A 14,934-nucleotide genomic window follows, 5' to 3' on the forward strand; every position below is an offset into this window, starting at 1 on the left:
ACGTAGTCCATTGTAACCTCACAGGGCCCCTCCCAATGACAGCCCTCTGTGTCTATGGCTATTATGTACAGCAGAGTTGTTCCTTTGGAGGGGTTGGTTGGTTATATACACGTGGGTGGGGAGGGGGGGGACGCGGGACGGGGGGATGGGGAGGGGGGGGCAGATGCTGGAGAGGAGAAATTAGTGCTTTTGGTGTCTGATTGCAAGCCCTCCTTCTCCAGTCCTTCAGTGTCTCTTTCTCTTTCTCCCACCCCTCCTCTTCTCTCCTCTCCTCTCCTCTCCTCCCCCTCTCTCTCTCTCTCTCCATCTGCGGGGGTCAGCGGACCTGGGGTGCGTATCCCTCCTTCATCAGCCCCTCCTCGTAGTCCGTCTGGCAGAGGATCATGTTGTTCTTCAGGAAGAACTTGTCTCCCACACAAAACCTGCACAGAAAAAGAACACGGGAGGGAGAAAGAGAGAGAGAGAAAGAAAGAAAGAGAGGTTTATATAATGCTCAAAACAAGCATCTCATCATGAGCACAGGCCTGTAGGCTAACCCCTAGCTGGCCATATCACTTTCGCTTTTAAAAATGACTATTGAGAGAATTCTCCAGGTACTGCTGACTCCTCTTACCCAACTCCCCTTCCCCCCTCCCCCCTCCCCCCAACCACCAACCCCCTTCAGCCCGACCATATTTGTGCTGATCAGGAGCTCACCTCCAAAGACATTCAACTCAATTACATTGGGTTGCTCTGGTGTTTGTGCACGGTTATCTGCAAACCTAGATCACAGGGGTAACTCTACACCTGGAGCTGTTACATAAAACCCACAAACGTAACCACCCCCAACCCCCTTCCCCCTGCTCACACACACACACACTCCACCCCCCTCCCTTTTTTAGCCAGAGGACCAAAGTCGCGCTTGACCTTTCACACATCGGCAGAGTGGAGATTATGTTGAACGAGGCGAGAGCGAGCGCTACCTTGCCACGTTGTCCTGAGGGCCGCTTATCTCCCTCCCAGCGCCGGTTTGACAAGGTCGGGAGCGCCAGTGCCTGTGTTTACCGGGGAGAGCAGCAAGGCTCGCCTCTGTTTGACTTCTCCCTGGCCGTCCATACACTGAGCCTGCCGCTAGGAGTGTGTGTGTGTGTGTGTGTGTGTGTGTGTGTGTGTGTGTGTGTGTGTGTGTGTGTGTGTGTGTGTGTGTGTGTGCGTGTGCGTGTGCGTGTGCGTGTGCGTGTGCGTGTGGTGGAGAAAGCTGAGGTAACTGAGCCTCTGCAGTTAAAGCTTGGATTTTAAAGCTCTTATTCACTGCATCCAGACATAATGGCGGAACGGTTTGTTGTCCTCATCCAGCCCCACTTAAGAAGACGCAAATATAAATCTTTCCCATAAGTGTTCTGGGTGAAAATACAGTACAATTAGGGCAAGGTACTTGAGCCAACTGTTCGGAGACTCATAAATCCAAGATTACATTCAAGGAGGTTTGCTGAGAATAGAAAACCTCCTCATCGTTCAGAGAACCGTGTCCTCTGTTGTCAAAACTTTAACTTTATTTTTCCGACTTTCTTTCCTAAAACTTTTCTTTTTCGCCAGAGAGTTGGGTGTCAGGCGCTGGCAGGGCACCATTACCAAGGATCAAATATCAACAAGTAATATCCATTTATTCTCGTTGTTGACACAGTGATTAACAAGAAGCAGAGGTGTGCTTAACGTAATGGTGTCATTCGCTCCAATAAAAATGTCCTGTTTAAATGACACATTCTTCCCGGGAATCCATTAGTGTCTGTCTTTACTGACACCGTGCCCCCTCCCAGTCTCCCTCCACCTCATCCCTCGCTTTCCCCCCTCTCCGCTAATAGGATTCCTCTCTGTTTATTTACAGCTTTTTTTTCCCTTTTTTTTTTTTTTTTTTTTACACCCTCCCTCCCCTCTCTCCCTCCTCCCCCTCTCTCCCTCCCTCTCTCCTTCTCTCTCTGCACACAGCTCTTACCCTTGTCCTCCACTTATTTCACACAGCCAAATTGTTTCTGCTCGGTGAAATGTCAACAGCATATGTGACATCTGCGCACCAATTATGATGAGGATATTACACTCGCCCATCACAGAGGCATGTCTAATAAATGACCTTGCGTTGCCCTTCGGTTTCCACTTCCTCAAATGATTGCCGGGCACCTACGACGCCTTTACATGCACGCAGCTAGCTACGCAAACCGCTCTTAGGAGTCTGTATTTATCGACATATTAACTTGACGATCCACTCTTGTGTCCTTTAACACGACATCTTAATGCACCTTGATGCAGGGGCAATTATCGGTTGCCTCCATCTCGCCCTCGAGAATCATATCACCCGAGATTACACCTTGTGAACGTAGGTGAGGCTCTCTGCCTCTTTTTCTCCTTCAGTCTTTCTGTCCCAGTCTTTCCCTCACTCCCCCCCCCCCCCCCCCCCCCCACACACACACACACACCTTCCATCTTTCTTCCTTCCTTTAGTTAGAGGTGACTATGAATAATGGGTCTTTGGAGACCTCTTGTTGTAGGAAGGGGGAGAGAGAAAAGGCCTCCGCAGCCACACGCTTAAAAGATGTATTGCGATGCCAGCTATTTGCCTCGGAGGCTTGTGTTAACCAGAGTAGTCACTTTCCTCTCAAATGAAGGAACGGGGAAATTGTCATAGAGAGAAAAGAGCCTCCGCAGCACCGCAACTAATTACTGTTGGGATGCAGAGAGGTTCGGAAACAGTTGGCCTTATGACATCGATGCTTAATTGTTGTAACAGCATGTTGTAAATCTATTTTTTATCTCTTCTCACATCGCTTGTGGGTAATCAGAAAGATACCAAAAAGGCATGTGTGTTGTTTTTTTTAACACAGACTCTTCAGGGGCTTGCTGTGTCTGAGAGGTGTACTAATTTAAAACATAATCTTGTGTTTATATGTAGTCAATGGGACTGTGCTCGGTGGCGGTGGTGTGGCGGTTGGTTTCTATAGCTAGCTCCGAGCGCAGTAATCAACACCAATCACGCGCAGTGACAACTGAATCAACACCAATCACGCGCAGTGACAAATGACACGGCACCGGAGTCCAGCCGCCGAGCAGAGCAGAGCCCAATTGGTGTCACTCTCCCCTTACAGGGCACCAGTCTGGAGGCAGGCTAGGACTGGAGCCTCCCCTTATCAGCATTGACCTTCCCCTGCCCTGTCACCCTACCCTGCTCTCCGTTGCTCCCCTGCACTCCGGCCCTCCCTGGAGTCTCCCTAGACTGTGGCCTCCAGCTCATCAGGGGGGAAATTGGGCCAGCGCTGGCCTGGATGATGAGGCCGGACGACAGCCCCATCGATTACCTGTCCCCAAGGGCTGATCTGTGGCTAACGGCTTTGCTGGATGGAGTCTCATCTCTCCTTCTCCCCCCCCCCACCCCTCCACCGCCTCCCCCCTCCTCAGATCTAACCCTCTTTCCCCAGGACCGCGACCACAGCAGCATCTCTCCCCAGCCCGGTCCAGGAGCAATGGGGTGTGGGGGGGGGGATAACTGGGGCTGGCTGATGAGAAGGTTGCGGCTGTGTGGATTTATGTCCAGTTTAACAGAGTAAGGCCATACGCGGGGCAGACATGAGCAATCAGACACAATGTGAGAACCTATATTTCCACTGAGAGAGGCAGAGGCAGAGGCGATTCATCCCTGAAGCCAGAGAGCGTCCACTACAAGGCCCGGCACGGAGGACTAGAGAATCATGTCAGTCTCCTCACTCGCCATGGCAGCCACACTGGTCAGATAATGGGTGAGATAATGGCTACTTCTATCTATCTACCTTATCTCCAAAGACAGTTTTATTTCTTTTTTTCTTACAATGCTTATTTCGAAGAAAACCAAAAAAAAGACCAGTGCCATTTAGATGAGGAGGAGGAGGAGGAGGAGGAGAAACAGTGGCGGGGGTCACGATCAGAATGACATGCGTCCCCCTCTCTGCTAACAGGCCAGTCTCCCTCCTCTTTACCCTCAACTAATTGGCCCATCACTTAAACAAGGGGCTTAATGACAGAGCATGGGTGCCCCATTAGAGCCCAGCAGTGACTCTGTGGTCTCGGAGGTAATCAGACTAATAACTGTCAGAGTGTCCCCCCTCCCACCCCGTCCCCTTTACCGTGGGATATGCTATTGGGGTGGGGTGGATGTACCAACGAAGCTGGCAGCCAGAAGAGCAATAGTTGGAGGAGGGTTTTTGGTGTGGGGCAGGGGGTGGGGTGGGTGGGAGGGAGGGAGGCTGGGGGGGTTGAAGGAAGAGAGGAGGAGGGGGGGAGGAGGAGGAGGGGAGGGGAGGGGCGACTGATGTGCGTACATACTTGATTGTAGCAATTTAACCTTCAAACGCCAACATGGTCTGCAGCCTGACCCGCAGGAGCCGGGGGATAATTACACCGCGCGACCCCCGGCGACCTCAGCGATCGCCCGCTCTGTTTATCAGATTTCACATTTTCTGACTATGTTCCCCGCGGAGAAATCTCTCCGCCATTTGTGAGACGGATTAGATTGCTTTTATTGAAGGCCGAGGCCCCTTTCATGTTTGCCGGAGACTGGGAAATGAGAGGGGCCTGGCTGCAGAGAGCCGGTACTGGCGTGATATGAACATGGCGGCAGCAGATCGCAACACGAGACAAAAAGCACTGGAGCTCATTCCCAGCCTCCCCTCACTCTGTCTAGAGGCCGGGAAGTAAATGTGAGAACTACTATATAGTAGAAGGAAACTGGAGTGTGATCTCTTAATGGATCTCTGACAGAAACTCAGGGAAAGACTGTAGGAGGACATACCGCTCCTAATGATGGTTGAGATAGATCCTCATGCTTAGTAACCCAGAGTAACTGGAGTTTTTTTATTTTTTTTAATGATCTTTCAACAAGAGCGGCTGTCTGTCATTCGGATTTCCCGCTCAAAGGCATTGTGCGTGTGGCTTCGCGTTGGAAAAGGACGTGGGCGTGTCACTGCGATGCGTGCGGTACGGTGATCCCGATGGCGCCGCGCGGTATCGCGTGTGAAAGCGGGTCCGCGATTGCCGTTACAAAGAGTGACAGTGAAGTGAAGCTCAGCCATCGCTGTGGCGGAGCCGGCATGCAGAAATGTCCCTTCATCGTGGGTACGCTTTATATCCGATATAGCCCCCCCCCCACCCCCCCCTTCTAAAAACTGCAAAGCTTTTCGCAAAACAAGCTTCAAAACAACAAAGTGCACCAGACAAGTCGGGTGGCGTGTGTGTGTGTGTGTGTGTGTGTGTGTGAGTGGGAGTGTGTGTGTGTGTGTGTGTTTGTGGAAAGATAAAGCCTCGTCACATTGCTGACAAATGAATTCTCCCATCTGTCCAATGGCAGAGAGGGTGAGAGAGAGGGTGTGGGGGGGAGGGGGGGGGGTGCAGCAGTGTGTATTTGCATATCGCATTTTGTGATGCGCCGCTCTCCCCAGTCATGTTCGACTGCCAGAACACAGCGAGGCCCCCGTCCCTCCTGAGCCGACAGACGTCATCAATTCCTTTTTGACACTTTTGTGGAGCTGAACCAGAGGCTCTGAATGGGTTGGGAGGGGGGGGACGTGGACACTGGCACTGACACACAGAGGTCTCCGAAGAATATTCTGGCACACGCATGCATCACTCCTCTGAGAGGTGGGGAGATGTCGAGAAAGCCAAAGGAGAAAAACAACAACAACAACAACAAAAAAAAGAAAAAGTCAAAGCTGAGGAACAGTTCCAATTAATGGCAGCGCCATACCATAAATCTTGGGGTGAGCAGCGGCGAAATTGTGATGGGCAAGTGGAAGGCCATGGTGGACCGTGTGAAGCGAACTAATGTCGATTTTATTCAACAGTTCATCGGCTGCCCTAATGTAAAAAGAAAGATTTGCCCTGCGCCTAAATGGGTTTTAATGTGGAAGAGCAGAGTTGGCCTGCCTGGGCCCGAGTGAGGAAGATTAGCTGACTTCTTGCGTTAGGAGAGGCTGTCTCACGCAGCCGGCTGAAGTGGCAAGACAATAACCGAGTGCTAATTGTGCGTAACCAGGCCCTTCGCCTTTACTGTGAAATGTGCCTGGGTTTTGTGTGTGTGTGTGTGTGTGTGTGTGTGTGTGTGTCTCTCTCTCTGTGTGTGTCTCTGTGTGTGTCTCTGTGTGTAGGACATGCGTTACATTTGTGTGTGTGTGTGAGAGAGAGTGTGTGTGTGTGTGTGTGTAGGACATGCGTTACATTTTTGTGTGTGTGTGCGTGCGTGTGTTGTGCGTGTGCGTGTGTGTGTGTGGACCAAAAAGTCTAGTGTTTCGGTGTAATAACCTAGATACACTAAAATGTTTCCAAATGGTACAATACAATTATGAATACACTTGGTTGACAAAATAAATGGCGGGATGACCATAACAAACCCAGTAATGAAGACAGATGAAGAACACGTCTGTGCAGATGTTCCCTGCACTTTCCCTGGTATATAGCACAGTACAGTGCAGCACAGTGGAGGGATATAATCACCCTGCTCTGTTCCGTCAGTCAGGAGCCCTGAGGCCTCATGTCTGTCTGCATGGTCACATGACCCAGTGATGAATCTCTACCATAGAAGCCTGTCCTCAACTAGGAGCACCACTAACAGGGACTTGGGAGACTGATTCTGTCACCCCTGTTCCCAACCAGCCCTCTGATTGGGCGAGAGGTGGCCGTGGAGCCGGTGTATCCCTCCAATCACTCACCTCTGATTGCAGAGCTGGCAGGCGAAGCAGTCCAGGTGGTAGACGTTCTCCTTGGCCCTCATGACCATCTCGAAGGCTGGGATGAGCTTGCTGCAGGCCGCACAGTTCCCCGTCACGCCAAACAACCTGCACCACACACAAGCACAGAGGAGGCCCACACCGTAAGACCAAGGTCCATGAAACGCCCACCCTCCATGATACCCACCACCGGAGAGGTAGAGTAGAGTAGAGTAAAGTAGAGTACTATAAAGTAGAGTAAAGTAGAATAGAGTAGAGTAGAATAGAGTAGAGTAGTAGAGTACTATAAAGTAGAGTAGAGTAGAGTAAAATAGAGTAGAGTAGTAGAGTACCATAAAATAGAGTAGAGTAGTAGAGTACCATAAAATAGAGTAGTAGAGTACTGTAGAGTAGAATAGAGTAGAGTAGAGTAGAATACTATAAAGTAGAGTAGAGTAGGGTAGAATAGAGTAGACTGAAACATGTCACAAGACAGTGTACAATGTCAAAGCTCACAGAGATGAAAAAGGCATGTCAAACATCTTTATATATCGCTAGAACTGACATTTTCCATAGAGATATAATGGCCAGGCTAGCACCATGGAGTAGGGCTAACCGGGCACAGGACCATATCTTTGAAATCAGAGGGGACATCATGGCTAGCACCATAGCAGCCAACACACAGGGACCAGTACCACATCCTGACTCACAGAAACAGCATCGTCAAGACCTAGCCTAGCGCAGTGGAATGCCTTGCTTTATAGAACTAGATGGGACATGGCTAGACTAGCGTCAGTGCCCAGGGAGGACCCTATTATTTCTCGGCCTGCTCCAGGGATATTAGTGTGAGTATTCATTAGGGATTCAGGCCTGTTACTCCAGAGCGACCTAGCGACTGGGCTTTGAGGAAAAAAAAAAAAAATAGATCTGATAACGGAATCATATAACAAAATAACCTATTAGGCCAAGTTCTTCAGGCACTTTTAGCCGTCGTTGTTAAAATGATAAAACTGCATGCCACTCTCGGAGTCTGTAAGAGATCGCAATCTGATAAATGATCTGAGGGCTGGGGATATGCAGGGGTTGTTTATTAACCTTCAGAAAGTATGTTTCCCAGAGGCGAAGAAAGCAGATAGATTGTGCCCTCATGAATACCTACAGAATTAAGGGCTACTGTCAACACACCTTGAGACAATAAAGGATATCTCCCGTGGCGATATAGGTAACTGGGTAAAGAAAAAGGTTAAATCCGATGGATCGGTGCCGATTTAATTAAAAGAATTATGCCTTTTCCCTTTGAGCTGTCTAATTTTAGATACATTTGTGTTATCTCTTGTCCTTGCTTTTTCTGCACAAATGTGCAGTGCCTGGAGGCCTTGACATGAAATAGATTAAATGATGGTGATTTTTTTTTTCCCTCCACAAAGCCTTTGCAATTGATCTAAAAAATATTTTCAAATGAATAAGAAGAGATTTATAGTTTGATAACAAGCACGAGTTTAGAGTTGTGTATATACAGTATTCTGTGGTACTGGTCTGTACACATCTCAGCATAATGGATCAACTGTCACTCTCATTGTGATCCTGTGATACTGTACACCTGAGTCATTTGAACAATGAATGCACTCAAGCTTTAGCTTATAAATGATGGAAGATATTCTTGTATAGAAGCGATGTTTCTTGTATAGAAGCTTTTTGCCTGTCAGGTTTAATCAAAACACTGGTCAGAGTTTTACGATTCCCTGTGTCTGTCTGTGCTTTTCGCTCAACTTGCACATTTAAGGTGGCCTACACCTTTGAAATTGACTGTCACACTGTTTTGCTTTGTACAATTCAGGGCCCTTTGCATTTGCAAACATTCAGTTCAATGTGTGTGCGTGCGTGTGCGTGCGTGTGTGTGTGTGTGTGGGTCTACTCCAGCTTAAGAACTACCAAAGGCCTTGAGTTGAACAGCTTCCACTTTCAGAGAGAGCAGAGTATTGGAGATGCAGAGCCATGAAGAGAAACCCATCAACTTTGGAGTAGTTTAAAAACACTCAAGAGGCTTTCACAGTGTCATTACCTATGCTTAAACATTGTATTCATCATGGGAGGCTGGTGGAGACAGAAATCGGAGGAGGGCTCATGTGTGTTTGATACCATTCTTCATTCCGTTCCATGCCTTACAATGAGCCCGTCCCCCGATTTCTCCCCCCACCAGCCTCTCCAGGTTCACATACATACAGGGCTGAACAGAATATTTCCGGGATAATAGATACGGTATACGTACGTATCTTTGTTAAAATCAAACTGAACTGAAGGAACTTAAACTTGCAAACAATAAGGTGTAACTGGCAACACAACAGTGATCCATTTTAAGACTTCACTCTCTACGTGCAATTCTATCTGTGTTCCATCTCATAGGAGACATTGATGTGAAAACACTCAACTTCGGTTTTGGCAAGTTCGTTTCGCGGAAGGTCATTGCTTACAGGTTCTAAGAGGAAATATGAATAAAACATTTGACGGATACAGCATATTGACAGAGTAGTCTTAACATGGTTATGCTTAACTGGGAGGGATATGCTACCATTACGGAAAACAACTTTTTTTCAGAAACCTATAATATTTGGAGCTATATTATTGGATGCTGTTGTGTCAAGGAGAAATGCTGTGTTTTTAGAATATTTTTCAATGGAGTTCATGGATTTCACGTCAAGACACCTTCTATAAGAATACGGGGGAAAAAGGTAACTTTGCTCTCTGAATATAAAAAAAAAAAAAAAAAGCAGAAACCCTTGGGTCCCAAAACAGCACATTCAAAACTCCTGCCTGCTGCTTATATTCACTTGTTTGCTGCATAATTCATAAACATATGGCCCTGTTCTACTTTAACCGTCAGACTAAATGATTAAAACCATTTCCCAACCTGCGCTGACTTATGGGAACAATACATATATAGAGTTCCCAAATCAAACATTCTTTTTAGTGCCTCCGACATGCAGTTAAAGAGGAGAGAGTTTGGGGCTAATAATAGTCTTCTGAGATTTACCCAGACTGCACCGGCATAGCTGCGCCAAGCATCCATCCAGCCAGCCAGCCAGCCAGCCATCCAGCCATCCAGCCAGCCACACTCCAACGCTGTGTGGCAAATGCACTTCAAACCTCTAACACTGAAGCTTCCCAGCAACCCCTGTGCCTCACCCTGCGGGAGGGAAGGGAAGATGGATGGAGTGTACCTGCCACTCGTCTTCGCCGCTCCGCCAGTTTGATGCCACAGACGCTAATGGTTCTCGAGGGAGGCGGCAAATTAAGCGTGGTTTGCTTGTAATGAATTCAAAGGCACATGCTCCAACACAATCTCAGGGAGAGGGGCTTTAAGGCTGTATGTCTGTATGTATTAATGTATGTATGTATGTATGTATGTATGTATGTATGACCTGTATGTATATATGTGTGCAAACCAGGTGAGACCCTCCTTCTCATCTTTCAGCACAGGATTATAATTGGTAATAAATATATACATTTCTAATGCATCTCTCTCAGTCTGGGACTGCTGTTGTGTCTCGAGTGTGTGTGTGTGTTTAATACCATTCTTTAATGTCTTCCATGCATTACAATGAGCCTGTCCTCCGATTTCTACCTCCACCAGCCTCCACTGCTCGAGTCGTATCAGGAGGGATGCTGACTGACTGTGGCTCTAGTCAAACAGACAACGTGTGTAGAACGGAGAGGTTGACACACAATGCGTATTCATGGCTGACAAAATACCATGTATATTTAAAGAGGCTGAAGACGCAACATGAAATTAAAATTCATGCGTGCGCACAAATCAGAATTTGAAAGAGAATGTGGAAACAGAGCTACCTTGTTCCAGACAAAAGCTATTGTATATTGCCGCTTGGCACAGCTCGTTATGGGACCTAATTGATGAGAGAAAAACAGACACCAATTCAAGGATTCCACAAGGCTTTAGCCCAGTGCACACCAAAACCGAATTTCACTCCCGGAGCTTGACTGCTATTGTTAAACCCTGCCTCTCTGGAGAAAGCACAAGCACTGTCACCTCAATGTTTTCACTCACTGAGCTATAGAAACCAAGTCATTTACTAAATCTCAAACTTCAAAGTGACCTCTGGTGCTAACTATGTACAAAATGGACGATACTAGGCCCAACACTAACACTTGTACAGAGGACCAATAGTTGTAATGTTTGAGGTGTCTCCCTGGTATTTTCACATTGCCTCAAACTATTCTTCAAATGTATTTGACCATGGGGGGAAAAGTTACTTACATTATGCTACTGTGTTTAAATATTGCAACGAGGGTTCATTTGCAATACGCCCCTAAAGTATACATATTTGCAATAACCTGCAAGTGGAGCAGGAGGGGCACTAAAGGCACGAATACATTAAAGATTGAACCAGCTGACCAAAACAACCTCAAACAACGGTGCATTTTAAAAGCAGCATTGCCACTGCACTCCATCATTCACCTGCTTGGGTATTCCTCCAACATCAAGGGCAACAAATTAAGCATTACTTTGTTTCAGGGCTAATCCGTTTTTTGGAGGGGGGTGGGGGTGGGTTGAAAACTAAAAGAATGATAACACCACCACCTCCAGAGCCATTTGAAATTCTGACAGTGGCTCCCATCTCCTCCTCTCCAACCCCACCTCCCCCCTCCCCCCTCTCCCCTCCTCCTCCCCCCTCTCCCCTCCCTCCCACAACTTCAATTGCTCCAGCCTCAGCGTGCATTCATCAGCTGCCGAATTAGAATTTGTTTCCTCACAAACCATTGATCATCGGCCTATTACTAGGCAAATGACAGTTAATTACCCACTACATTAACCACCGGGACCCGGGGACTGGCTCCCCATGCCATCAGTCAACATGATGAATGTGGCAAGTTCAGTAATGCACGGCCGTTCCCTCGTCCTGCCTGCCTGCCATGCCGAGAGCAACCCCTGGATCTCACTTCCCGGCACCCAGGGAAAATCTATGGCAATCTGCATAATTACAGGCTGAGGGTTAATAACAGACAAATGATTTGTTGCATCTCAACACAGGCCTTTTTTTTTTTTTTTTTTTTTTTACGGAATGCACGTCGCGGCGGCAGTAGCGGCGGCAGCAGCAGCCGCTAGATTGTCTGTGTCTGTGTCCATCCGCTACCTCTCTACCCCCTGGCCTTGGCGCCGTCCTCCTCGTGTCCCTCTTAAAAGCTCGAGCAGAGAAGGAGTTTTGTTGCCGTATGTCTGTGGTGTGCTAACCCGAGAGAAGTCGATGATGAGAAATAAAAACGTTCAGAAAAAACCCTTGTTCAATTGAAGCATTCGAAATGAAAGTCAACAGACAGGCGTTTGGCCCCATCAGGCTTCATCTTTGTCATGAGTGTCTGGAGACACCGGCGTGAAACGGGAGTGTTTCGAAAACTGAAACTGTAAGGAGAAGGGGTGCTGATGTGTGTGTGTGTGTGCGTGTGCGTGTGCATGTGTGTGTGCGTGTGAAAGAGAGAGCGGGGGCGAGAGAGAGTTAAGGGTGACAGATGTAATCAGACTAGTGCGTTCTTCAATTTAGGGGGCCTGCTGCATGTGTGATTGTCAGTGATTAAACAACTCTTGGGGCAAAATTATTTCAATTACCGCGGGCGTGACCTGGGAATTGTCCCTGGGATAAGATTTTCCTCCTTGAGTGCCCCGACTTGCCTGGCTGCCGGCTCTATCAGTTCTCATCTACACCTGGACTCTGATATCCTAATGATGAATTATGGCCTCGTCTCCGGGAGAGTGCCGACCATACAGAGGGAACATTCCCTCCCCAACTGTCAGCCCGGCCCCTCGCTGCCTGGAGAGCAGCGGCTGAAATCTACGCTAATTACCTCCCGTAGAGTCGACACTGCACACGGTTGAGGTACATGGACACTTGCTCGTTTTCGCTATAACTAACTCTCCCTCCGCTCTCCCTACACTGAAATCGGGAGACTGACGAGAGAGGAACAGAAATGAACTGGCATTTGTCATGCCTTTGAAGACCTTTGAAGAACCCACATTGATAGGATACTAATGTCTCGGTATCGTGGATGTGATACATGGTGTACCATCATGATCAGCCCTTGAATGCAGATTACAAAGTACAAAGACTGTTTTGTATACTCTGACGTTGACACTGTTCCCGGTGAAACAAACAACAACAAAACTGTTAAACAAAACCATCATGCTCTCTCTAAATGAGCCACGCTGCACAAAAAAAAGAAAAGTAGCTTGGAAAGGCTTTCAGATTGAAAATTTGGCAGCGGCGTGCGAGGATTTTGGGAGGCCATTTTGAAGAGGGTGTAATGAAAGTTTTCGACCCCCGCGGGGGCCAGATGTGCAGTTCGATAAGCACATCCCTGTGCCAACCCACCTGCAATTGCAAGCTGGGTGCCAGGGTGCGCCACACTAACCCTGCAATTATCTGCACCAAACATGCACAGTCCCACGAGTCACTGCTCTTCACAGCCAATTTAGCTAATCTCAACTGGAGGGTACCGTCCAAAAAAATAATGTGTCCAGGCGACTGAACTCAAAACCATTTAGTTCAAATGGAAATACCAGCGTTGTTGAGCTTGGGTTTCACACACGGAGACAAAATGGCGGACCTGATGTTCTTCAAAGAGAAGCAAGTAGTTTGAGAGGGTGAGTTACATCTGGCTATAACACAGTGTTTCATCTGTCGTCCTCGTTAAAGGTAAAGTACTTTTTTGTTTCGAACTAAAACCCTCCCGGGGCTTTATCTCAAGATACCCTCAGCAAAGGTTCACCTCTACATTAGTTGTGGGATTAATTGACAATACGGCTCATTATCTGGAGTGGCATTAGTCTAGTTTATAATGGTGCAGCTGCTTCATTCGGGTACATTTAAAACCTGAAATGACAAAGGCAACTGAGAGCACTGCCTAATAGCTTTCATCGCAAATCTCCTAGGCTGTACTCAAACCAGAGGCTAAATGGCATTGTCATTCAAAGGCTGTGTATTTTTTTTCCTTCGCATCGCATTCCTTCGACGCTTTTTGAAAAACAAAACAACGCCACACTACCCTTGACCCCACGTCAAGCCACCGTGACCCTCCTCATCTCATTGAGTATGTGTGACCCTACTTCAGATTTCGATCGATGGTGATTACAGGTGCCCGGTTTTGACCCCTCAGCATTTTCAGATTACATGTGAAAAGCCGAATTTAATTACAGGAAGTCAAGAACACACGCATTTGCAAGATTGGGCGTTATTGGCGAGGTAATTGCCAGACGTGTGAAGTGAATTGTAGTGTAGGGAGGTTAATGGCGGCCAAGCTTTCCTAAGCACAACATAGCAATTACAGGATGCCTTCAGAGCTTTTAACATCTATGTGCCATCTCATTAAACTGAAAACAGTGGTGGTGGAGGGGGGTGCAGGTGGGGGGGTGGTTTTTTGGGGGAGGTGGGGGGGCGTCACTTTTCTTTGTTTCATTGTTTTTTTTGGTGGTTTTTTCTGTACTTCAGTTTTTCAAAGAGAATAAAAAAGCTTTCACGTATAATGTGGTGACATACCCGTTTGACATTAGCGGGAGAATGCTGAGACGAGAAAGTGCTGGCAGCGGTGGCGGTGACGGCAGCTTGTGAGTTGAAAACGGCCGACCATGTGTCCTTGGTTTGTGGAGCACAAAGCTAGTATGTCACACACCTCCTCCCGCGCTGCTGGGCTGATGAATGTTAGGACAACTCTTGTGTTCTGCCTGTGTCTTATGTTGGATGAACTGTACTACAGGTCTTCGGAGCCAATGGGAGCATACAATACAATTGTGTTCTTTCGACAAAACATTACACACAATACGCAATGTGTTTCTACAGAGCCTGAGGTGTGTACTGTCAAAATAACCGTAGTAAGAGTTGTGTTGATAAGACCAGGCATCTGTGTTTGGAAAGACTTTCTTGGATTACCATGACATGTGCCCTATCAGGTGAAATATGAGTGATTGACAGGCAGTTGAAACACTCGACTGGAAGGCGATTTATTATAAATATTCTCATTGCAGCCTCGAAGGCAATCGTCGCTGGCTGTCACCAACAATGCCTATCCACTCTTCCATCCCCTAACAATTTTCTTCTTATTCAGTAAGCTATGTATCAGAGGAAATATCGTACGCTGTGAAAGTACGAATTAAAAAACGAACAATAACACCGTACTAAATCTCAGCATGCTCTCAGACGGTCCTCCATTGCCAAATACATTTCATTAG

The 14,934-nt window shown here is 47.5% G+C and overlaps 1 protein-coding gene across 1 annotated transcript in view; it reads right to left on the reverse strand.

Annotated features, from left to right (window-relative positions):
• Positions 1 to 316: 316 nt before the first annotated feature.
• lmo3 (LIM domain only 3) overlaps positions 317 to 14,934 on the reverse strand; it is a gene marked incomplete at both ends in the record, with an annotated part of 32,633 nt that continues 18,015 nt past the window's right edge. Inside the window, 2 exons of the mRNA XM_083692551.1 lie at positions 317 to 422; positions 6,705 to 6,830. Of these exons, the coding sequence (XP_083548677.1) occupies positions 317 to 422; positions 6,705 to 6,830 (232 nt within the window). The remainder of the gene's footprint in view (positions 423 to 6,704; positions 6,831 to 14,934) is intronic.

This window comes from Argentina silus, assembly GCF_951799395.1.
Source record: "Argentina silus genome assembly, chromosome: 20".
Classification (NCBI taxonomy): Eukaryota; Metazoa; Chordata; class Actinopteri; order Argentiniformes; family Argentinidae; genus Argentina; species Argentina silus.